The sequence below is a fragment of the Lipomyces doorenjongii genome, assembly GCF_038497915.1.
Source record: "Lipomyces doorenjongii strain NRRL Y-27504 unplaced genomic scaffold V1508scaffold_118, whole genome shotgun sequence".
NCBI classification, from domain to species: Eukaryota; Fungi; Ascomycota; class Lipomycetes; order Lipomycetales; family Lipomycetaceae; genus Lipomyces; species Lipomyces doorenjongii.
Window position 1 is genome coordinate 8,817 of NW_027118185.1, and position 22,335 is coordinate 31,151.

The 22,335-nt window shown below is 47.4% G+C and overlaps 10 protein-coding genes across 10 annotated transcripts; 3 read left to right on the top strand and 7 right to left on the bottom strand.

Annotated features, from left to right (window-relative positions):
- Positions 1-449: 449 nt before the first annotated feature.
- V1508DRAFT_400638 (uncharacterized protein) lies at positions 450-1,958 on the bottom strand (the record flags this gene model as incomplete). Its single annotated transcript, XM_066938354.1, has 1 exon — positions 450-1,958. The coding sequence occupies one exon, from the start codon at positions 1,956-1,958 to the stop codon at positions 450-452; it is 1,509 nt and encodes a 502-aa protein (XP_066792571.1).
- A 3,562-nt stretch (positions 1,959-5,520) lies between these two features.
- On the top strand, positions 5,521-7,916 carry V1508DRAFT_444270 (uncharacterized protein; the record flags this gene model as incomplete). The annotated part of the gene is made up of 7 exons (XM_066942392.1): positions 5,521-5,576; positions 5,629-5,727; positions 5,788-5,844; positions 5,897-6,177; positions 6,234-6,387; positions 6,447-7,096; positions 7,150-7,916. 7 exons carry the CDS (start codon positions 5,521-5,523, stop codon positions 7,893-7,895), a joined length of 2,043 nt encoding a protein of 680 aa, XP_066792572.1. The 3' UTR covers positions 7,896-7,916.
- Positions 7,917-8,490: 574 nt separating this feature from the next.
- On the top strand, positions 8,491-8,868 carry V1508DRAFT_435590 (uncharacterized protein; the record flags this gene model as incomplete). Its single annotated transcript, XM_066942072.1, has 1 exon — positions 8,491-8,868. One exon carries the CDS (start codon positions 8,491-8,493, stop codon positions 8,866-8,868), a length of 378 nt encoding a protein of 125 aa, XP_066792573.1.
- Positions 8,869-8,999: 131 nt separating this feature from the next.
- V1508DRAFT_427392 (uncharacterized protein) lies at positions 9,000-9,921 on the bottom strand. The gene has a single exon (XM_066941673.1). It carries the CDS (start codon positions 9,630-9,632, stop codon positions 9,201-9,203), a length of 432 nt encoding a protein of 143 aa, XP_066792574.1. The 5' UTR covers positions 9,633-9,921; the 3' UTR covers positions 9,000-9,200.
- V1508DRAFT_400640 (uncharacterized protein) lies at positions 9,648-10,034 on the bottom strand (the record flags this gene model as incomplete). The annotated part of the gene is made up of 1 exon (XM_066938355.1): positions 9,648-10,034. The coding sequence occupies one exon, from the start codon at positions 10,032-10,034 to the stop codon at positions 9,648-9,650; it is 387 nt and encodes a 128-aa protein (XP_066792575.1).
- On the bottom strand, positions 9,963-12,680 carry V1508DRAFT_444274 (fungal-specific transcription factor domain-containing protein; the record flags this gene model as incomplete). Its single annotated transcript, XM_066942393.1, has 5 exons — positions 9,963-10,870; positions 10,891-11,980; positions 12,017-12,416; positions 12,467-12,537; positions 12,597-12,680. The coding sequence occupies 5 exons, from the start codon at positions 12,678-12,680 to the stop codon at positions 10,446-10,448; spliced, it is 2,070 nt and encodes a 689-aa protein (XP_066792576.1). The 3' UTR covers positions 9,963-10,445.
- Positions 12,681-14,197: 1,517 nt separating this feature from the next.
- On the bottom strand, positions 14,198-15,079 carry V1508DRAFT_435592 (uncharacterized protein; the record flags this gene model as incomplete). Its single annotated transcript, XM_066942073.1, has 3 exons — positions 14,198-14,234; positions 14,308-14,686; positions 14,719-15,079. 3 exons carry the CDS (start codon positions 15,077-15,079, stop codon positions 14,198-14,200), a joined length of 777 nt encoding a protein of 258 aa, XP_066792577.1.
- A 726-nt stretch (positions 15,080-15,805) lies between these two features.
- On the bottom strand, positions 15,806-16,289 carry V1508DRAFT_400644 (uncharacterized protein; the record flags this gene model as incomplete). The annotated part of the gene is made up of 2 exons (XM_066938356.1): positions 15,806-15,855; positions 15,908-16,289. 2 exons carry the CDS (start codon positions 16,287-16,289, stop codon positions 15,806-15,808), a joined length of 432 nt encoding a protein of 143 aa, XP_066792578.1.
- A 778-nt stretch (positions 16,290-17,067) lies between these two features.
- On the top strand, positions 17,068-18,186 carry V1508DRAFT_442506 (uncharacterized protein). Its single transcript, XM_066942338.1, has 3 exons — positions 17,068-17,144; positions 17,180-17,611; positions 17,664-18,186. The coding sequence occupies exons 2-3, from the start codon at positions 17,406-17,408 to the stop codon at positions 18,061-18,063; spliced, it is 606 nt and encodes a 201-aa protein (XP_066792579.1). The 5' UTR covers positions 17,068-17,144; positions 17,180-17,405; the 3' UTR covers positions 18,064-18,186.
- Positions 18,187-21,742: 3,556 nt separating this feature from the next.
- Positions 21,743-22,237, bottom strand: V1508DRAFT_400646 (uncharacterized protein; the record flags this gene model as incomplete). Its single annotated transcript, XM_066938357.1, has 1 exon — positions 21,743-22,237. One exon carries the CDS (start codon positions 22,235-22,237, stop codon positions 21,743-21,745), a length of 495 nt encoding a protein of 164 aa, XP_066792580.1.
- Between the last annotated feature and the right edge of the window lie 98 nt (positions 22,238-22,335).

Below are 22,335 nucleotides of genomic sequence, written 5' to 3' on the forward strand. Positions count from 1 at the left end.
GGATCCTCCGTTGACATTCACCATCTTGGGCGAGCCGATATCGAAGTGGCAGATTAGAATGGGGACATACATATTTTGAAACTCAGCAACGTACGCTACTCGAGCAGCTTTGCAACTAATCTTTTGTCGGTCCGTCAAGTACTAAATGAGAAGAATACCCCCGAAATAATTTTCGCCATGACGAAGTCGTCATCGATATGAATCTGCATTCAAGGCAACAGAAGTAAGTGTCACTCTCAGATACGCAGGACAGAAATTGCAGTATGGGAAGGTCAGTTAAGACGTGCAATAAACTGAGAATTGAGGAATTTTTCTATCATAGTCTATTCTACATTGTGCTTTTCTCGTAAACTCACTCCCTCATGACACATGCAAAGAAAACCTATCCATGACTCTCTCAGCCTCAGGTGTACCTTTTTCACCAAGCCAACAGCTCCTAGCCATGGTGATTAGTCAATGTACTTGGGAAGCGTCTTCATGATGCCGTCCCTGGTAATATCCTCCATAGCTGTCGTGATCTCCTGGATAAACCTCTTGTCGCCGCGCAAGTCATCACCGAACAGGCTCTTGATACTGAGCAGCTCGGCCGGGTTGGTGCCTCCTGCACGAGCCTTAGCCTGAAGGTCCTCGCGCATCGGGTCGTCAACCTCGAATGTCTTGCCGCTGTCGTCGACGCCATTAATATAACAGAACCAAGCAGCTGTACTGAAGCACAGTCGGCGGAACGGGCCAGTAACCCAAATAGCCTCGGCAATTGACGGCATGATAAACTGTGGAACCTTGCCAGAAGCGTTGAGGCAGATACGGGGCAACTGGTCCATGATTGTTGGGTTGGAGAAGCGCTCAATAAGTGTGTTGCAATACTCATCAATATTAAAAGCCGGAATCTCGGGCAAGAGCGGCTTTATCTCCTCCTGCATCATCTGCCAGATGAACCTGCGGAATAGCGGGTTCTCCATAACCTGGTGAACGTATTTAAAGCCTGCCAGCTGACCTGGGTAGCCCAGGGCTGAGTGGCTGCCGTTGAGGAGGCGTAGCTTGTACTTCTCAAACTGCTCGACATCGTGGACATTCTTGACAACCTGAACACCAACCTTGTCAAGCGGTGGACGGCCATCAGAGAACTGGTCCTCGATAACCCATTGCATGAAAGGCTCCGTGACAACTGGCCATGCGTCCTCGATGTCGAAGTCATCTGCAAGTGCTGCTTTGTCGGTGGCTGATGTCTGAGGTGTGATACGATCAACCATAGCATTAGGGAAGGCACCTTGCTCGGTAATCCACTTCGCGATCTCAGGGTTCCGCAGGCGCGCAAATGACTCAAGCATATGGCGCGAAATAGAGCCGTTCTTCTGCATATTATCACACGACATGACAGTGAAGGGCTTGAGTCCTTGCTGGTGGCGTCGTTCCAGGGCGGCGTAGAGGAAGCCGAAAGTGGTGCGTGGTGCCTTCTTGTTGGCCGGGTCAAGATCGAACTGAATATCAGGGTGCTCATTTTGCAGCTCATGTGTGTTCTCGTTGTAGTAGTAGCCGCTCTCAGTAATAGTGAGTGATACAATGTGTGTATCAGGATGCGCCATCTTGGCGATGACGGCCTCGCGATCATCAGGTGCAAAGAGGTAGGAGTTAATACTGCCAATAACATGGGCAGAGCTGCCCTGGGCTGAACGCTCAATAACGGTATAGAGGTGATCCTGCGATCTCAATACATCGCGCATAGCAGCGTCAAAGGGCTGCAACCCAACACCGCAAATTGCGTAGTCAGTAATGTCGTGCTTCTGCATCAACTGGTCGATATAGACAGCCAGGTGAGCTCGGTGGAAGCCGCCGACGCCAATATGGACAATTCCCTCCTTGACGGCGCCACCGCGCTGATAGGTTGGGACCTTGACCTGCGCCTCACCTGCCGCCGAAATTTGGGACAGGTTCTTGCTGTTGAGCTTGAGGGGTGCCATTATGATCAGACAAACTGGATGAATGACAAGGACGAGCCTGCGAGTGATGAAGGATTTGCTGAGACTGAATCGATGTGTGCGGCTCACCGCCGGTTTTCACTGCTGATCACCGGGAATTTATAGAAAACAGCATTACATCATGCGGCAGGAATAAAATAGGGGTTCCTGTGAAGTGGTGGAGATGAACTTGCCTTTTCTGACCGTGCTTTCGAATGGACGATAAGCGCATGAAGCGGATAGTGCAGACATTCATTTTCACTGATTCTCCTCTGCCGCCTCTCCTCAGCGTTACTCTGATCCAGATGTTAGCTGCAATAATGCTCATATTTGACCGTATTTGTTTCGAAATTTTGAATTTTTCTTTTTTTTTAGGAGAGGAAGAGGGGGTTGGGGTTTGGGAAGGTTTCCTCATCAGGAAACGATATTTCGTAATGCTAGTCCGCGTGATGAAATAGAAAGCTGGGAAGCCGTGCCGCCAAGACCGAACCGAGCGTTTCCATCACCACATCTAAGTTTATTTCTCTACTACGGTCATACTAGAGTGGGTCCCACCTTACCTTGGGAAACGGTCGCCGCAGGGCTCGCTGTCCGTTGGGCTGACTGCTGATAAAAAAATGTCGCCCACCAGTACAACCAATCCCATACCCTTCTTCTTTTCTTTCCTCCCCTCTGATTATTCTTATCCTCTTGTCACTTCGTTCAGGATTCGATAACGGTCTCAGAGTGATCCTAGTTCAATATGAAATAACCCTCGATCTACCAAAAATACATGGTAAGAGACCGTCCGTATATATCCATCTATATCGTATTCTTGATTCATTCCGTCGTAGCCCTGCCTTCCAATCTTCCTATTCAAGTGACGCCATAGCCCCTGAGCGGCTGATCCTTGTGACAATCCCCTCCTTTGTAGACTGACAGCCTCGACAGTAATAATTAAGTCGGTCCCCCGTAGTAGAGGTAAGTCAGAGCCTTTCTTCGTGGTCATACTCATTTTTAGGGGTGTCTGCAAATATTCGTATTCGAATTACGAATACTTCTTGCTCACTAATGCGAATAGGGAATTTTATTCGTAAATTATTCGTAATATTCGTAATTTTTCACAACCAAATACATTATGAAATCGCGCCTCCTGTAGATTGGCACAGGAGTGGACGAGATGCCAACACCGACACCCGATATTATGCGCCCAACATTCAGCATCGCAATCCCGTCTGAAGCTGACCGTACGGTAACACCGACGCACCACAGACAAACTGAATAGCTACTTTGGGCGAAAAACTGACTGGGCTAGATTTAGTACTTGACCTTCACAAGTACAGGAAAGACTTGCCGATCACCAAGAAAACTTGAAGACAGCGCTCCAAAGACGGAGCCGCCGGCCATAGAGCTTGTGATACTACCCTGGCGCATACCAAGTGGATTTCCGAAATATCTCTTATACTGCTCCGTAGCGATAATGCCGATATGTCAAATCCAAGGAGCAATCCTCCAAGTGCCGCGAAGGCTGATATCGTATATGCATTTAAAAACCGTACCATAGTGAACGCGATACAAGATGTACTGTATGTGAGCCGTGGTAGGTTGTGAGACAATAAGACGGACTAATATTATGACTTCCAAGAAGGTCACAAATCTTTTCTTTCACATTGTAGATTGTTGCATTTGCCTGGGTGCACCGAGAATATTGTGCAATTGGCTTTGACACAGTTTCCCTGCTCGCCTCTAGAATGAAGGGTTACAATGTATGCGGGGAAGTAGAGTTCGTTTGCCACCCGCGCACAGCGCTAGACGTCGACAGAAGCTGACAATAGGCACATGGAACGTTTCTGACTGCTTGTAATATTTTCAAAAACAATGTTGTTAGAGACCCTTTGTATACTCTTTATTAGGAAGAAATTTGTATGTTGTCGTTGTAGAATGAAAAGAAACGACATAACGTTTGGGTCAGGGTCAGGGCTATGATCGTCGTTGTCGACGGACGCGGTAAATGCAGCCTAGCCGCCCGACATATCACAATTTCGCGCTAAATGTGCGCGAAAAGTAGAAAACGGTAAATTTACATATTTCTGGCAGCCGCCTTCGCTGGTTTTAACAAATTAGCCAAGAAGATTGTTAATTTCATTATGGCTCCTCTATTGAATTTGGAATGCAGTATTACTTAAGATCTCCATCGAATTCTGAAAGAAGCAAGAGATTGAACTAAAGATATCGATTGGCATAGTTTGGTGGGCCGGTGGAGTGAATGAAGAAGCATTGGACTGAGGTTTTGTAGAAAAGTATTTCTTCATCTTAATAATCTTGCCGACACATTTGCAAATGTTGATTTCGAGCTGCATTCATGTGGAAGCCGTCTGCTTTCGCAGCTCGATGGATAACGAAAAGTACACAACTAGAGGCCAGCTATCAGCTCATACGGTGCACCTACCATAAAAGCCCCCAAACAGTCATCTTGTCAACTTTTCAGATAGATAGTACTGGCAAATTCGCTAATTTATTACTATAACTTATGATTAAACTTATGAATAGTTCGATGTGGGCTACTGAGAGCACATTTCGTCCTTCTAACTGTGTGCATCAACTAATGCATGAACCTAAGTACTTCCTTTATGAACCGCAATAGGTCTGCCAAGCAAACATGTCACATTATTTCTACCGTTTGCTTGCGTGAGCCAGTAATTCAGCTCCGATATCTACTTCTAAAGCAACATGATGTAAAACAACAGTACCTGATCCAATGCAATTAACAGCACAACTACCGGGACAAAATATGCCACAGAAGCCTACGAAAACGAAATGTGGAATCTCCAACTGCAAACTTGCTCAGGGATCCAAAGTCATAGCACTGTTCTTCGCTAGAGCCACTCGACAAACACAGTAAGTACAGGCGAAATCTTAAGCCTGGACTGCTCATGCTGACAAGGTATGGTTGTTCGCAGGGGGTGCTGCTAATCATCCAACAAAACCAGATCCAACAAACCAGAGTTCCCACACTCCCAAGGAGGTGCGGAGTAAATGCAGTGGCGGGCTAGCCGGGTCCCGCGAAAGTCAAGGGATACGCTACCGAAAAGGGAAGTTGAACTGCGTGTTACTGAAATTGTGTGCGGAGCTTAACATGAGCGGATGATAAGCTCCGAGTGAGTACGAGATTGCTTTCCAGACCCGCAGTGCCCTTTACGGATTATTTTCGGCCCGTTCCGGCTAAGCCGCAAATTTGCCAAAACCTTCTCCGCGTTGGCCACGGTGAAAGTGTTAAAGTCAGATACCATGAATTTCGGTAGTTATCCACAGCTACCAATATTTTGGATACAGTATTAGACTCCCAAGTACCACAGTGGAAAGGTACTTGCAGTCACTGCGTTGATTCCAAATAAGACCTGAGCCAGCCCGGTTGCAACTATGAACACCGATGCAATTCTCGATTAAACTAGATTACCCCGCACTTGCAGTTCATCGCCAAAGGGTTTGGAGCCTGTAGTCGCGCAGTACATAAGCCATCTATCTCCTGCGATTATCGATTTCGTTTCTATCAAGTACGTCGTTTCGAAAATTACTCTGTCACAGCATGACCTCGCCAACCACTACCCCAGGCCCTGACAAGGATACTGACCCTGTTCTCATGTACGCACTCACGATTCCCACATATGCATGAGCTAACTAACTTTTCTCTTAGAGAAAATGATTATTATCACAACGAAAAGGGATTGCCATTCGAACATATCGACTTGAACAACAACGTCTCGGCCAAGATTAAAAGTCCTAAACCCTCTGGGTATGTACCAATCTGCAGGACCTAAAGTCAAACATGTTGGAGCGTCTAACATTTATCCAGGGTTGCCGGCGCCGAAAAAGAAGCGAGAGCCGCAATTGAAAACAACGTAAGCGGAGAGTACGTCAGCTACTCAGTACTTTTTACCACATTTACTCTAACATCGAGATAGAATCAAAAACCCACTTGCTGGTGTCCCGAAAGACCAGCTGATCTCAGATGTTAATTCTTTCGCGGAGACATATGGTCTCGAGGATCAGAAGTCTCTCCTAATCAAAGGAGCATTGGCGGCACAGAATCCGGCAAATATATACAACATTGCTGAGCTGGACGAGAACGACTGTCGCGTTTTGACGGAAGAAACAACGCATCGTTGGAAGCATCCCAAACAGGTGTATTTGACTATCCTTGTGAACTCCATCGCTGCTGCTATCCAAGGCTGGGATCAAACAGGTCTGAATCAACTGATTTTGTGATTAATGAAGTGAAATTGACTCATTAATCTAAAGGGTCAAATGGCGCCAACTTGACCTGGGCTAGTGCATTGGGTATTCCGGATAATGGTGACTATTGCAATATCTCAGCTAATGCCGCTATTTGCAACAAGAATTCTTGGATTGTTGGCTTCGTCAACTCCTGTCCCTACATTGCAATAACAGTTTTGTGAGTACGCCTAGTTGATGCGCACCTGACTATTATCAATCATGCTAATATCCTTTTAGTGCTGCGTGGCTGTCTGATCCTGTGAACAACATCCTAGCACGCCGAGGAACAATTTTTCTAGCTGCTATCTTTAGTTTGTGCGCGCCTATTGGCACTGGACTTGCCCAAAATTGGGGTCAGATCGTGGCAAGTCGTATCTTGCTCGGCATTGGAATGGGACTCAAAGAAGTGACCGTACCCGTATATTCCGCTGAAGTGGCACCGCCCAACATTCGCGGAGGCTTAGTGATGTCGTGGCAAATTTGGACTGCATTTGGTATTCTTCTTGGGACATGCGCCAACCTTGTGTTCGCAAACATTGGCAAAAATACATGGAGATTTCAGTTTGCGTCAGCTTTCGTTCCTGCAGTTCCACTCCTCATCGGAATCTTCTTTTGTCCAGAATCGCCTCGTTGGCTTATGAAGAAAAGACAGGTCGCCAAGGCTTACAAGTCGCTACTACGTCTCCGAAACACGCCTCTTCAAGCTGCCAGGGATTTGTACTACATCCATGCGCAGCTGAAGTACGAGGAGACTCTTTTGGAGGAGTCTGGGTTTAGTGAAAATGAGAGCATGCTCACTCGACTTAAGCAGCTTTTTACGATCCCGCGCCTTAGACGAGCCACTCAGGCTTCTGGGATTGTCATGCTTGCCCAACAGATGTGCGGCAGTAAGGTTGCCTCGTTGTCCTTAAGCCCAATAAGCCACTGATCTTATGAATAGTTAATATTATCGCGTTCTACTCTTCCACGATCTTCGCGCAAGCTGGCGCGTCTAATATAACTGCTCTTCTCGCCTCTTTTGGCTTCGGACTTGTGAATTTTGCTTTCGCCTGGCCTGCAGTTTGGACTATTGACACATTTGGCCGCCGCGGTCTTCTGCTTTTCACATTTCCTAACATGGGATGGAGTCTACTTCTTGCTGGGATGTGCTATTTTATTCCATCAACTAGTCGGGCTCACTTGGGTATGGTCACTTTCTTCATTTACGTATATGATGCATTCTACTCGCCCGGTGAAGGTCCTATTCCATTTACCTACTCGGCCGAAGTTTTCCCGCTGAGCCACAGAGAAGTGGGAATGTCTTGGGCAGTGGCAACCAATAATTTCTGGGCAACTGTTGTATCAATCACGTTCCCACGACAGCTAAAAGCCTTTGGTACTCCTGGCGCATTCAGTTTCTATGCAGGCATGAATATGATTGCACTAGTGATGATCTTTTTATGGGTACCGGAAACAAAGCAACGAACCTTGGAAGAGCTTGACTACATCTTTGGCGTGTCTACAAGACGACATATGAATTATCAGTTGTTTCAAGTGTTCCCGTGGTGGTTTCGTCGGTACGTGTTGAGGCGGGGATCAGTACCCTGTCCGGAGCTTTATACATTTGAAGATACCTACCCCAGGAAAGATGAGAGTAACGACATACATCTAAACAACGATAAGGCCAGTTTTCCGGAGATCGCATAGATCTCTGTAACATCGTCAGGTTCTATATATAGTGGAAATAATTACGGACCAAGTTGAAGAAGATGAAATGAGGGAAGTATTTGTAGACGAGGCAGATGATTGCAATAAACTAAGGTCCATCGGGCTATACTCGAAATTGGATTGGCAGAAGAATTTACAGCGCCCGCAAAGTAAAATAGGAAAGTAGTAGTAATTGAACAGAAACCAAGCGGAAAGCCCATATCCTGCTCTCCTCGCCGCGTCAAATTAAGCCGAAGTCTTCTCATCAATGTCAACTCCCACGGCTTACCTACCTTCTCACAGTACTTCATCCATTTTCTATTGAACATAGTCTTAGTGAAAGGTAACTGTTAACTAATTTGTTATATACCGCGTCACCTTCAGCCGCTTTACCAGGATGATCTTAAAGACTTACTTGTACTTTGGCAATATTCAGATTTGTGAGAGCTTGCGCAACTAGAGAGAGTAAATCATTATGTTGGGGCGCCGTGCGGCTGACGGGGCAGCGGCAAAGTTACGCAGTTGACCTCCCACCGCTCGCCATGTCTTTAAACATCTCTTCTACCTTTGAATTATCGATTAACGTCAGTGCAATATGTCAGCCGAAGCTTTTACGTTTTTATGCGGTCGCTGTGACCATGCTCCGTTTGACAGTCCTGATAAGCTTAACAAGCACATCTCTAGCAAGCATCGACAGAGCAGCACGTTCAATTACAATGGTGCATTATATCCCTTGATCTCCGCGGAGGGTAAATATTTGTGCCCGAAATGTAGTACGTCGATGGCAAGCATCTCCGGACTCTGGCGCCATCTAGCTCGTGTGTCGGGCGTTCAGCGCATTACTTCCGCGGCGGTCCAGACTGATGCTCCCGAAGCCGGCACGTATGCAAACCCAGAGGAGGAAACAGTGGCAACAGCCCTTAAATTCGAGGGTCTGAATCCCCGTCCATTTGTTGGAAACTGGACAAGATAACCATTATAGAACCCGCGCGCTGTAGGACATCGGGTTCACTTACGAAAATATCTGGCAGGTCGCCATCTGTACTCGGTGCAAATTTGTTGATAATGCAGTGCTTATTGACCATCTGACGCAAAGCATGGGCTCGACAATCTATATCAAAATGCCATTTTGCGGGTTGCGCACCAATACGTTCTTCGACCTCATCTTGCAATTATATGGGACCAGACAACAGGAAACCAGGTAGATGATTCCGACGACGAAGACCACGGTTCATCGCTCTTCAATGCCAACTGCATTTGGAACCGGCTCAGTAGCACTCAGAGGTATCCCAGCTCAAGATGGGTTCAAGTGCGAGGTATGCGAGCAGAGACTCCGTCATATCTGCGTGAAAGCAAAAGAAGGCATGCGTACTCATTATAGGAGGGATCACCCGGACCAAGCAGTCGAGCACCATCAAGTCCGAGTGCAAGCATTCTACGTGCGCTCAGATGTTCAGTCCCAGTTGTGCATTGTCGAAGTGACGGAGACTCAACGGGGCCCAAAAGTTGCGCCAAAGCACCAATGAAGAGGTAACAGCAGGGTTCAGGGTGCAGGGTCGCGGCTGGATGGTCAACGAGTATCCAAGTGTAGGGCTGATTCCGGACGGGGTTGGGTTCGCCGTATTGCATTAGCAGGCCACCAACGACGTAAAGCCAGAACCGCATAACGATTGACCCGATGAGGAGTGAGGGACGGCGGCCCCACTGGTCCGTCCATACGATGCAGGGAATCGTCATGAGTATTTCGATAATCTACGGGATCAATCCGAGGAGCATTGAGTTAGCGACGCCTCTGGATTTCAGCACATACACGATGTAATAATTTATCACGTTTGCACCACAGAGCTGACTCCAAACCTGGATCGACATTGAGAGGAAGACGCGACTGCGCATTTTCTTTGAGAAGAGCTCCTGGAGCGAGTTGGACCCTTGGCAGCGCTCGAGATGGATTTGGTCTTCGATCTCTTTGTACTCTGCGAGCACGAGGGTGTCATTAATGTCGCCTTTTGCCGAGCGTAGAAATGCGAGCAACCCCAAAGCTTCATCCCACTGGTCATTGCTCGCGAGCCACCGCGGCGAGCGAGGAGCCAGAAAAAGCCGATAAACAGGATAATGGCTGGGACAGACTGAACTGCCCATGGCAGCCGGAATGAGACCTCAGAGTCGAGAAACGAGCATCCATACTCGACGACATACTGAATCATAATGCCCGAGGTGATAGCGAGTTGTTGGAGTGCGACGATGCGTCCACGGAACCTGCGTGGGGCGATTTCCGACTGATATATGGGCACGAGCGAATAGGTCAGCCCGACGCAAATACCAGGTATTGCCAGGCTGGAATAGTTGGGATACTTGCGTACTCAACTAAAGTCAAGTCCTTGAAATGTTCCAAATGCATGCCGCATTACATGTTCCAAGCAAATAAATCTGAAAAAATAAGGGTTCAAGGCCAGCCAGACCCTGCCCGTGTATCAAAACTCCTATTCCTTCAAATACTTGACCGACTCTTTGTCGTCCGTGGGGACCCAGGAATTGCAACCGCTGACTGTGTTAGCGAAAGGCGGCACTGCTACTAGGTGCCACCGCCGTCTCTTCAAATTGCATATCCTGAATCCATAGTTCTGACGATCCGGCAAAACCATCTAGCGCAAGAGCGTGTTCTAAGAAACTAGTCGGATTAGGCAAATCTGAGAACATTTCTATGAACTGCGTTTCCAATGAAGGTGTGGCGACGGAAGCCGGTAGTTCTGTTCCAAATATTGGTGTTGACACGAAACTATTGGCAAGCATACTGTTTGCTCTAGTCGATGTTGTGGGTTCAGACGTCGGACTAGTAGTCGACGGCAGTGGAAACACTGGCTCCACTGAATCCTTAGTCTGCGTCCGCGCCGTCGATTTTTTCTTCTTTGAAGTAGAACGCCGCGATGGCTTTGTAGGAGACGGTCCAGGTACAGCAAACACTAGAGGAGGCCGGACTGATGCAGAGAGTCCGGACGGGGAGGGATGGCTTCTTGGAGGGCTTCTTTATTGGCATGATCTTCTTCCAACTTGCGGAACACGGACCTTGCCATGCCACCCATGGCCTCTGCAAACCACCACGTCGTTGCAAGGTCGTCCAACACTGCACAACTTTCACGCCACCCGGCTATAGCCTCTGGGGAAGGATATAGTCGTAGGTAAACGGTAAATGTGAGCGACACGGCGTACGGCACGACTGAGAATGGAGGAAGTTGTGATTGCGTCCGCACGATGTGGAGAATTTGCGAAGTCGAATGTAACAAAATCGAAGCGTTAGCCTCAGGGGCCTCCGGAGCGCGCTTGTGAGCCAATATGCACGCAGCATGGCGAAGAAGTTGCAAGAAAGAGGCAAATGGCGATTTAACATCATCTGGTCCGTATGTCACCTGTAAGTCAACTTCCAGAGGTAGTGTAGATCCAAGCGGTCGATACATCATGATCACGCGATCGAGAACCTGACAAACTTCGTAAAGCTTACTGAGCCAGCCTTCTTCATTTGACCGCAATCCAGTAACTCCAACGTCATCCAGTCGGGAAATAACGGGACGAGCAGATACGCACGCCGACATGCGGTCGAGGCACCAAAGACACCACCACACGCGGCGTATGGCTGCTTGGTCAGGATGCGAACGTTCCTCGTGATGTAGACCGAGGAAGTGCGCGTAATGGAAGGCTTGCTCCAAATCCGAGCATGACTTTTGCAAGCCATCGGAACCTTCGCAATGCAGCGACAAAAGTGCGAGGGCACGAACAACAGTCAGTTTATCGCGGTCGATATCGGCGTAAATAAGAGCACGAATTTTGGCAGCAGTAAGGGACGCAAAATGCCGAGTGGACCGAAGGTGGATAAACTTTCGAGCAGAAGAATGACGACAGGCAGCCAGCTGCACTGCGTGAAGGAGTAGTATAGGGCATTCATCATGCTCGTGTTGGCGTAAGAATGTGGCTTTGTCAAGTAACGGCATGAGAGGATGTACATATTCGAAAAACACGTTGATCAAACCTCCTCTATCTTGCCGGGGAGGAAGGTCATAAGCGTTCAGGGAGTCGAGATATGCTACAAGATGCTGGTTGATAGGTTGATGCATGAATTGTTAAAGGACAGACGCTAGGTCAAGATCTCCAATAAATCGCGTGGAGCCGATGTCATTCGTTTCAGTCGATGTCACGGGTTTCATTCCATTTGTGGTTGAGGACGAAGTTGAACGTATTGGTTGAGCAGACGAGGACGCATGAGCTGCCGGAGTAGCAACATTATCATAAAGCGTCGTTGCGGTAGACGACGCCATAGGAGAAACCTCAGATGTAGACGAGGAAGCAATACTTCGCTTGCCGTTAGTCACATTGGTCGGTTCCGCCAGACTCGTGCTGACTCCAGCAGCGGTCAACGAGACAGACACTCGAGCAACAGCAGCTTTAACAATACGTTTCGTAGCTGCTCTTGTATCATCCAAGTCGTCGATAGGGGCTCGGTCATCATTTGTCGTAACAAAAGTCACCAGACTAGCAGACGATTAATAGTGAATGCAAATATAACCGTAAACAACAATTACCTGCACGGAATATTTTGTTTCATACAAGGTGCACATCGCTCATGGTTCTTAAAGAGAGGTTCGCATCGTTTCTGTATGATAGAGTCAGATCACACAAAAAGTTGAGAAAATTTGCCCTGACAACACGTACTCGTCTCCTCTTGCACTGTTCACAGGCTTTGTGGGTGCGCTGTCGCTTGCGGTAGCCTTCGTCATTCGCAGGAAACACGAACATGAAAGGCCGGTCCCGACAATTGACGGAATTCTTGATTGTTGAATTGTACTGTGAGTGTCGAGATGTAGAATTCTGTAGGCGAAATGTGCGGGCCCTGCGTCTGCAGTGCTATTGGATGTTTCGTGCCGTGCCGTTAGCGTCAGCAAGTGATACACTACTATAAATTACTGCGATTCGCGTACCCAATGCAGTATTTTCCTTAATGAACTGGCCCTTTACCAAATGTTGTGACCCATATTGTAGCTGTTGCTTATTGCAATTTACATTCAGGCTATCCTACACTAAATTCTACAATTGCCCATTATTAAGAAGTATCGGACGCTTCAGAGCTGGCGGAAGTTTGACGTACATAAGCCGCCGTACCGCTTTCGCCATTCCACACGCTCAGCATCCAGCATCGTGAGAAATCCCTGGGACAACACATTCATCGGATACACTGTGAAGCCACTCACTTATCCGCTGGGGGCTTTGCGCATAAAACCTGCATCCGGGTTAGGGTAACATTAATCACGAGCGCCTTCCTGTATTTGGATGGTACCGGAAGTCAACTGCGCCGGGTGTGGCGCAGAGCCGGGTGTGGCGCAGAGATCGACATCAGGGGACGGGGCGAATCAGCCTGCCCGGGAATATTCGCCTCCTCGGCGTGGTCGTAGGGCCTTCGCCGCGTACAACGGTCGTGTCTAGATCTGGCCGCTTTCTGCTAGTTTCTGGGGAGCAGGTCAGGATGTAGACCCACCGCGGGTCGCTCACCGATTTAGGACTCATAGCCGACTAGCTCGGGTTGGCGTGTGTCCAATTCACAGACGCTGCGTGTAGTAAACGGTCGGATTTCCTCGTTACTGATGACGAGAGCTTTTGAAAGCCATCTAATCTAGTTATTATACCAGTCTTACAGAATCCTATCGGTTCGGCATCACGAAACCATCACTAAATAAATTCGTCAAAATAGAAGATACTTACCACAAATGGAATCAAATTGCGTAATTCTTGCTAAATAAATTCGCCATGTCGCGAACGCTACTGGATCAGATTCTATCCTAGACTTAACGGCGAGTGACTACAACGATTGGCGAGAAAGTTAGAGTCACTCCTGGCCCAGTCTCGCTGCCATCAACAGGCAGAAATTAGCAGTACTCGGTATATCATAAATACATACAGCTGTGCAATCTGTGGATGTCTTGTGCTATATAGTCGACTTTGTTATCTATGGAAGTTTTATGTGGTGTTCGATTGTTTCAGGCTAATAACGTTACGCACATATTTATTTGGGAGCATCAGGTTCGGGTAAAACCTTAGGGAATGTGCTCTCTGTTTAATGCATATCAAGAATGAAGTCGCAGACGATAGAATAATATAATTTTACAGAAATATATGTCTACTTGCTCTCTGGCGAGTCTTAGCATGTAATAAACAACGATAGCCTCAAATTTATCAGCTCCTTCATCAAACAACCGAGTAGCCAAGTAAGTGATTGCTCAACAGACGATGTTCATGGAGAACATGGTCCATCAAGGCTTTCATTGCTCCATATTGGGATTTGGGGCAGGCTCTTCACTGTAAAATCGTTAAGATATGCAATTGATACTCGTCTGCCGAGCGTTAGTGGAGTTCCTCCCGAGGGACATACGTCAGCTTCTGGAAGAAATATTTTCGTGAATACTCTCGATAGTGGTTGCTACCATTGGCATCGGTGACTGCGGTTCTTGTTTCCATGATTGGCGTTGGAGATCCGCGACTTATCTTGCGAGCCTTCTTTCGAAGTAAGAGCCTGGTGGCGTTGGCAACGTAACAACGTTCAGGCGCGATAAACCAGTGTGTTTGTGGTACTATTACTTGCTTATATTTTGTCTTGAATCCGTGTTGCAAATTAGGACCTTTTGATTCGTTCTTGCATAGGATGTACACAAGACTCATTTGCCCAAGATCAGATAAAGGCGAGGCAATAGAAGAAAGTGTGCTTCGTGTGCTTGAAGTGATCCTTGTGCTTGGATAAGTCGTTAATTCTGCTAAGATGAGGTTAGCACACCAAGGTACGCACGGTCGTCCGATGAAGTTAGTATACTAGGTAGGATCTCGGTCGTCATGGTTCCGGCAGCACCATCAGGTGGCAAAGGGTGGTTTGCTGGAAAGTATGCGGACATCAATGAATGGTGTGAACCAGGTGCTTTCGGAATCGTAGAGATAGTGAAGTTCGTAGATGTGACGGGTACCTCGATTAAATTTGCAATTGCTATTCTCGAGGAAGCGATCGCATCTTCAGTGGTAGGGACTTGAAAACTGCGACCTTGCGAGCGGGACTCTGGCTCTGGTAGTTTTAGTGTATTACTTTGAGCAAGCTGATGCTCGACTGCCTTGCTGTTCTCGATACTATCTCTGGACTGAGCGATGAAACCCTGCATAATTACCGTACACGATATGACGTATTGCGATGCAGATAAATAATGGAGTGAATATGGTTGCCACTGGCAATGCGATTCACTGTTAGTTAGGTCACCACTAATCAAAGTATCCGATTGGAGCTCAGTGATAATGGGGCGTGTCTTGTCACCGAGAAACCTATCTTTACCAATTTAACCGTGCCAGATCATATTTTCACATGCTCCAAAATGAACTTTTATCGCTTGGCGACTACATTAAATTTTGGGCGGCATTCTTTACTATTGCAGCGCTGCACAGGAAGTGCTTTTTGTCATAACTAAATCGCTTGCATAAGAGGTTCTATGGACTGTTGGGTCTTGCATCTGCACAGAAGTTGTTGTGCATCCGTTCTGGAGGCACATTGGTAGTCATAGCATAATAAACGAAGGCCGTCAGTTACATTGCCACGGCTCGTGTGTAAATTATGCATGAGTGCGCCGGTTTGGGAAACGTAGGTTCAGCATCCAGCCCCATTTCAGTCACAACCGAATGTGCGTGTTATGTTGCCGTTTTAGGATAATGTCTTACATTAACCCTGACTGTCCTCACTCAAACGGCAGAGAGTTTGGTACTACCGAAAGGGTACTACTAAAATTTCTCCACGCGCCCGGCACGCGCATAGTCTAGACGCCGACCCGAGTGAGCGGAGCAGAGAGAAGATAAGGTATGGGAATGCGGCCTAGGCTGACAGGAAGGAACCGGACAGGTTAATGTTCGTTGAAACTGAAAGAAAGGATATTCCTCAGCAGGGCAATTTCTGCATCTGTTAGTTAAAGGTACTGAAAAAGAATTTGCTCCGAGTGACTTACTCAACGATACCGGCAGAGCAGACGACCACATCAATTCAGCGCCAAAGTCCGTATTGATCTCGGCGAAGACGGTCTTCATGACGAATTCGTCTGTGACATCGGTTCTGTAAAAGCGAGCGGAAGTGCCATATGCTTTCTGAAGAGAGACAGCGGCGGCTTCTCCAACCACCGGGTTGACGTCGAGGATGGCTATGCCTGCTAGTCCAGCAGAACATAGAGACGCGGCCATTGCATATCCCAGGCCCTGAGCGCCACCAGTTACAACAGCAACCTGGGAGGCCAGTGAGAACTGAGAGAAGACAGACTTCACTGTAGTAGCGGGCGCTACTGGTGGGCTGGTGGTAGAAACAATATTCTCTTCCGAAAGTGATAGGGGAACCATTTGTGTGCGGTGTAGTTTTTGAGATACTGGGTGCTGACGAGGCGTTAATGGCAATATTTATGTTACCGGTGAGACAATAGTTAGGCAATTGATTCTTGCTGGATGTTACTGTAGTTATAATTGTCCTGCGGAGAGCGGAGAGTGGAGAGTCGGTGCCACGATGCGTACAACTCACTTAGTGCAGCTGTGTCGTGTCGTGTCCCCCAGTTTGGCTCCGCATCCGCCTCACGTTGGTCGAAGACATCGCCACTACTTCTAAATAGGCTGACGGCGGCCCCGGTTCAGGGTTGCCGCAATTGGCGGTCAATAATCGCCTCCGAGCTAACTTTTATATATATAGTTAATTTTCTAAATAACTACGCTGCTCTCTAACAATCACCGCTTCTATCAGTTGTTGTCAGGAGCAGGAGGCTCCTACCCAGTTCGCGTAAATACAGATCTACCAACGTTTAACTGAACCTGTTTTGGACCCGCGTGTCAAAGGCGACCTCATTCGGCAGGAGTTGAGAGAGGATCATGATGCTGGTCATTGCCAATTCCCCACAAACAGAGCAACTTCTAGCAGGATTTGCGATGAAGGGCCAAACTATGAGAATATTAATGTTGCTGGATAGTACGGAAAAAAAATGTAATAATTTGACTCATTCTAATGTTGGGCTTCTTTGTATACGCGATTGTTGCGGAAATTGTTAGATAAGTTTAAATTTAGTTAGAGAATATACCAATTATCCGCCATATCCGCCAACTGTATCCGCTTATCCGTCTACAGCCCTGAATAATTACAAGCAGTCAGAAACGTTCCAAACTATTGTCAGCTTCCGTCGACGTCTAGCGCTGTGCGCGGGTGGCAAACGAAAAACAGGCGCGCCTGCCTTGGGGGCGGATACCAAACTCTACTTCCCCGTATACATTGTACCCCATCATTAGAGGCGAGCTGGGAAGCTGTGCCCAAAGCCAATTGCACAATATTCTCGGTGCACCCAGGCAAATAATGCAAGTATCCACCAATGTGAAAGAAAAGATTTGTGACCTTCTTGGAAGTCATAATATTAGTCCGTCTTATTGTCTCACAACCTACCACGGCTCACATACAGTACATCTTGTATCGCGTTCACTATGGTACGGTTTTTAAATGCATATACGATATCAGCATTCGCGGAACTTGGAGGATTGCTCCTTGGATTTGACATATCGGCATTATCGCTACGGAGCAGTATAAGAGATATTTCGGAAATCCACTTGGTATGCGCCAGGGTAGTATCACAAGCTCTATGGCCGGCGGCCGTCTTTGGAGCGCTGTCTTCAAGTTTTCTTGGTGATCGGCAAGTCTTTCCTGTACTTGTGAAGGTCAAGGACTAAATCTAACCTGCTCAGTTTTTCTCGCAAAGTAGCTATTCAGTTTGGTGCAGCTCTGTGGTGCGTTGGTGTTACCGTACAGTCAACATCAAACGGGGTTGCAATGTTGATTGTTGGGCGCATAATATCGGGTCTCGGTGTTGGCATCTCGTCCACTCTTGTGCCAATCTACCAGTCCGAAATTGCTCCACGCAGATTCCGTGGACGAATCGTTGCATTCCAACAATTCGCAATCACCTGTGGTATCATGATTCTGTATCTCATCGAATACTGCTTTTCCTTTCTTGATTCCGAGGCGGTGTTCCGCGGTCCATGGGCTATACAGGCCGTTCCGGCTGTTGTCTTATTCGTCTCCCTCTTTTGGTTTCCCATTCGCCTCGGTGGCTCGCAAGCAAGGACAAATGGGATGACGTCTTGAATGTGCTCGCCTTTCTGCGCTCGCCAGACATTAATGTTAGTGACCCGCTTGTACTCGCCGAGTATAAAGAGATCGAAGACCAGATTCGGTATGAGCGCGAGGAAACCTCCAACTCGTTTCGCGAATTGTTCTCGCGTAAGATGCGCAAGCGCGTCTTCCTCTCGATAACCATCGAAGTGTGGGGTCAACTGGGTGCCCTGAACCCAAATCAAGGGTTCAGGTTGCACAGATTAATAGTTTCCCTGGACATGGAAGCCATTCTCGGCCAATTTTATATATGATATGAAACAATCGGATTCCAAGGCTATCTGAAAAGTCCTTCTTTAATGTCAATACTTAATTTGCCTCGAAAACGTTTAACAGCGCCACTGCACTCCTGAAAACAATTCGTTCAAATTCGCCCACATCGCGGAATATTATACGAATTGATGTAACGCATCAATTCGAACTTCTGGACTACCCATGCTTTCTATGCTTGCTGTGTCCTCTGGGAAAGCTTACACTGCAGCCGTCTAGAGAACGATATAACCGCCGTCGGTAAGGATATCACTGCCATTACAGTAGGAGCTAGCATCGGATGCCAGCCACAAAGCACGACCAGCTTGTTCATCCGGATGACCTAACCGGCCCATCGGGGTGATTTCCATTTATGAAAATATTCGCCTTCGAATGTGGTGTTGAGAAGAGTATCAATATAGCCCGGGGATATCGAGTTGCATCAAATACGGTGCTTGGTCCATTCGGCAGACAGAGACTTCACAAGATGAATAACTGCAGCCTTGGATGAGTTGTAAGCATATTGCGGGTAGGCCAGTGGACGATAGACCCGGAAATGGATCCCACAAAGAAGATGGAGCCTCCTCTGCCGGCATCGATCAGGGTTCAGGGTGAAGGAGGTCTTTGGCCAGAAGGGTCTGGAATGACGCGTTGGCTTTTTTTAACAGAGCGAAAGAGGCTTACGACGGTGAAAATGAAGATACCGCGACCCGAGGAAGGCCGGCCCTTTCCTTGATGATTGATATCTCTTAGGTCGGATGTGCAGAAGCGGACTGAAGTGCAAGAGCTGTGCTTCTAGATTCGGTAACCGGAATACTCTGACGGGCGGGCATGAAATTCAACAAACGAAGTCGACGCCATGCTTATGCCATATCGGTGGCTTCACGAGCACTTAAGTATATATGAACCTAAAATTGCTGCTGTTGAATACTGAATAGTACCAGCAAATGGCGCGATTTTGGGCCCGCTGACTACACAAAGTCGGAGAATTGACCACTAGGACTTTTACTTTGATCGACGGCATCACAAGGATACAGGGTTCAGCTTCTAAGAATAAATACGTGCATATGAGCTGTTGGAAGCAATATGAGATTGGTTCTGATCAGCGAAATTCGCGCTCCGAGACAGCTGCCAGGGTTCAGGGGCCAATAAACGTAAAGCTTAATTGGCATTTGTGGTGCTGCATGACAAACTCTCGTCATTCTGGCACCCTGACCTTTTGTACAGTGCCAGCTTTCTCGGGTCAGCATTCTCGCCAAGAATCCGTGTGGGGCGCGGAGAAACCTAGAAGTACCGGCTGCGAAGTACAACGCAGGTACCTCAGGGCTGGTACCTATCGGTTGCCGCGGTTGCCCACCTCTTCCGAGTGGCTCCGCGTCTTTCAACCCGGCGTGGTCCCTGGCATCCCAGCACGCAGCCATTCATGTCTTCCTAGACTGCGAAATATTTCCCGAGAGAGTAATCTTACATCGCATGCTGCAACTTACTCATTGTGGGCTCAAGCTCATACGGACGTTACAATGCAAATGGTTTTACTCATCATGCTAAACCTACGAATATCTCTTCAGAAATGATGCTCAGCGACTTCCGATCCGTTGGTTGACCCACGGTATTTCTTTGGTCCGAGCATTAGTTCAAACATATGTACAACACAGTGACAGTTCAATAACGTTAATCAAATATGTCCGCCATTGCCAAGTCTGCTATCTCTTCTTACTTATTTAGGCTTATTTACATTGCACTCGCTTCAGGCAACTAATTTGTGGCTTGTCAATCGTTGTCTGCTTTCCTGTGCAACGATATCCGCTCCATAATTATCTGCAATGCCACTTTTGGAATTGCCTATGCCATCGATCGTGCAAGGAGTCACCGATCAGTCCAGAGGTGACATCGAGAAATGCAAGGCAGTCGAGCATCATCTTTCTCAAAGCAAAAAAGAAAGCTGCAAAGGCCGCTGTCCCGCTCGCGAGTTCCCAGTTCCCAGTTCCCAAGTCCCCTCCTCGGAAGATGCTATAGTTTCTTCAAGAATAACAATTGCAACTTTAATCGAGACGCCCTTTGAGTTGTCTACAAACCTCAGGATGGTAGCTTCTTGTCCATCAGAATTTACGACGGACTCATGCCAAGTACACGACTCTTGTGTTTACCGGACCTTGAGCAGATGAGACTTGCGTACATTTTGGAAAGTCCGAATTTGCAGCACGAAATCGAGTCAAAAGGTTTGCCCCAGAAACACACGGGACTAAGGCGCCAGATCCTTTTCACGTTGACAACGTCGCCAAGCTCCTCATTCGTCGAAAGAAGCGTGCTCGGAAGATCATCCACGAATCTACAGCGGCAACCATGGATGCAAATACTGCAGTCACGGATGCCGAGGACTTCAAGAACTACTATCGAGAAGGTCCACAAAAATATTTCTTCCAGAAGCTGTCGTACGTCCCTCTGGACGAACTTCACTACTGCTCGGCACGTCATTCCTGTCAACCATCACGTTGATCTCCATCTCATCCAGCATCACTTGCATATCTCAAACCACCGTAGTAACGCTGTGTAAACCATACTCAGAGCATCTTAAGCGTTAACTACGCTTACAGTTGCGCAGCCAGCAGTGATTAGCCGAAATGGTATCGACTCAGGGAGATCATCTTCTCGAGCACGAGACTTCGCCGGGGTTGAGCACCTATTTAGCTTAGCTCCACGAACACTTCTGGGGTATGTCGGCATGACTCTGCTATTAATCTTGTCAAACTGTTTTATATCTCTCACAGTTTCTCAGAACTGTATTAGCAAGTGTTCTGGTCAACGGAGATGCTGAGTGATTGCCACCGGTGTTCGTGCGACACACAATAAAAATCCCAAACGTTGACCGGCTTCTGGGAGCTGTCAGCTCCAAACTCGAGGTATAGAAGTGCCAGACTCTGACCCTGATTGCTACATATATCAATTGGGGCTGAATGCTTTGCATTTCTGTTCCGGGGTCACCTAAGACGGCTACAGTCAGTGACCGAACGATTACAGGACGGAGATAAGCTCCCACAGAAATGGCAGCTGGAGTCATGAGTTTGAAAGGCAAGATGACGCCATTAGCTTGAAAGGGTAGAAAATTCTGCATGTTTGAGTGTGATGATGACGTTTTGCCATTTGCCTCCGAAAGATTTCATTTAGACAGTGTGTGCAGTGATATTGCCATATATGACTTCATGCTGTCACACCAACACGTCAAACCAAAATATATATATATATAAATGAATTTATATCATATGACGCTGATATCATATATGGTAATATCTATGACCAATATGAAACACCGAGATCAACAATTTTGACAAAAACAAGCATTTGAAGGTGTTAATATTCTTTAGAATATTTTATTCTAAGGAATACCATTGGGATCTATGCTCAACTATATATCTGGACCGGCTCCCAGTCTCATATATACTGCCGAATTAGAATGAAGACACACTGGATTGTCATCTTCCTGATGCGTGTCTCCCTCTACATCATTTGTCGATGTGCTCGGAACAACCACTCCCCAATGTCTCCGAGGTTGACTGGCTTGATTGTGACCTTCGTGAGGCGTGTCTCCCTCTAGATTGTCTGGCCTCATGACTGTACCATCCGCGCGCAGGACCATCCCAGTTTCGACTGGCCTCCAGTCGTCTTCATGAGCAGTATCATCTCTGAGCACTATTTCTCTGCCCGGGTTTCTTCTTGTCCTCTTTACGACTTCCTTTCCCTGTCCTTCACCGTCACTCGTGTCTGGTGACCTCTCTCCCCGTCGTCTTATCACTCCATGACCATACGGCACAACTTCGCCAGTCTGTATCGGCTCCGCAATGTCACCACTCTCATCATTCTCCGCTCTTGCTCTTGTTGCCGGATTTCTTTCTACTATCATTTCTAGAGATCGGCACGGATACACGGATATGGATATATCCATGGATATCCGTCGTGGATATGGATATGGATAGAGATATGTGGATATGGATATGGATA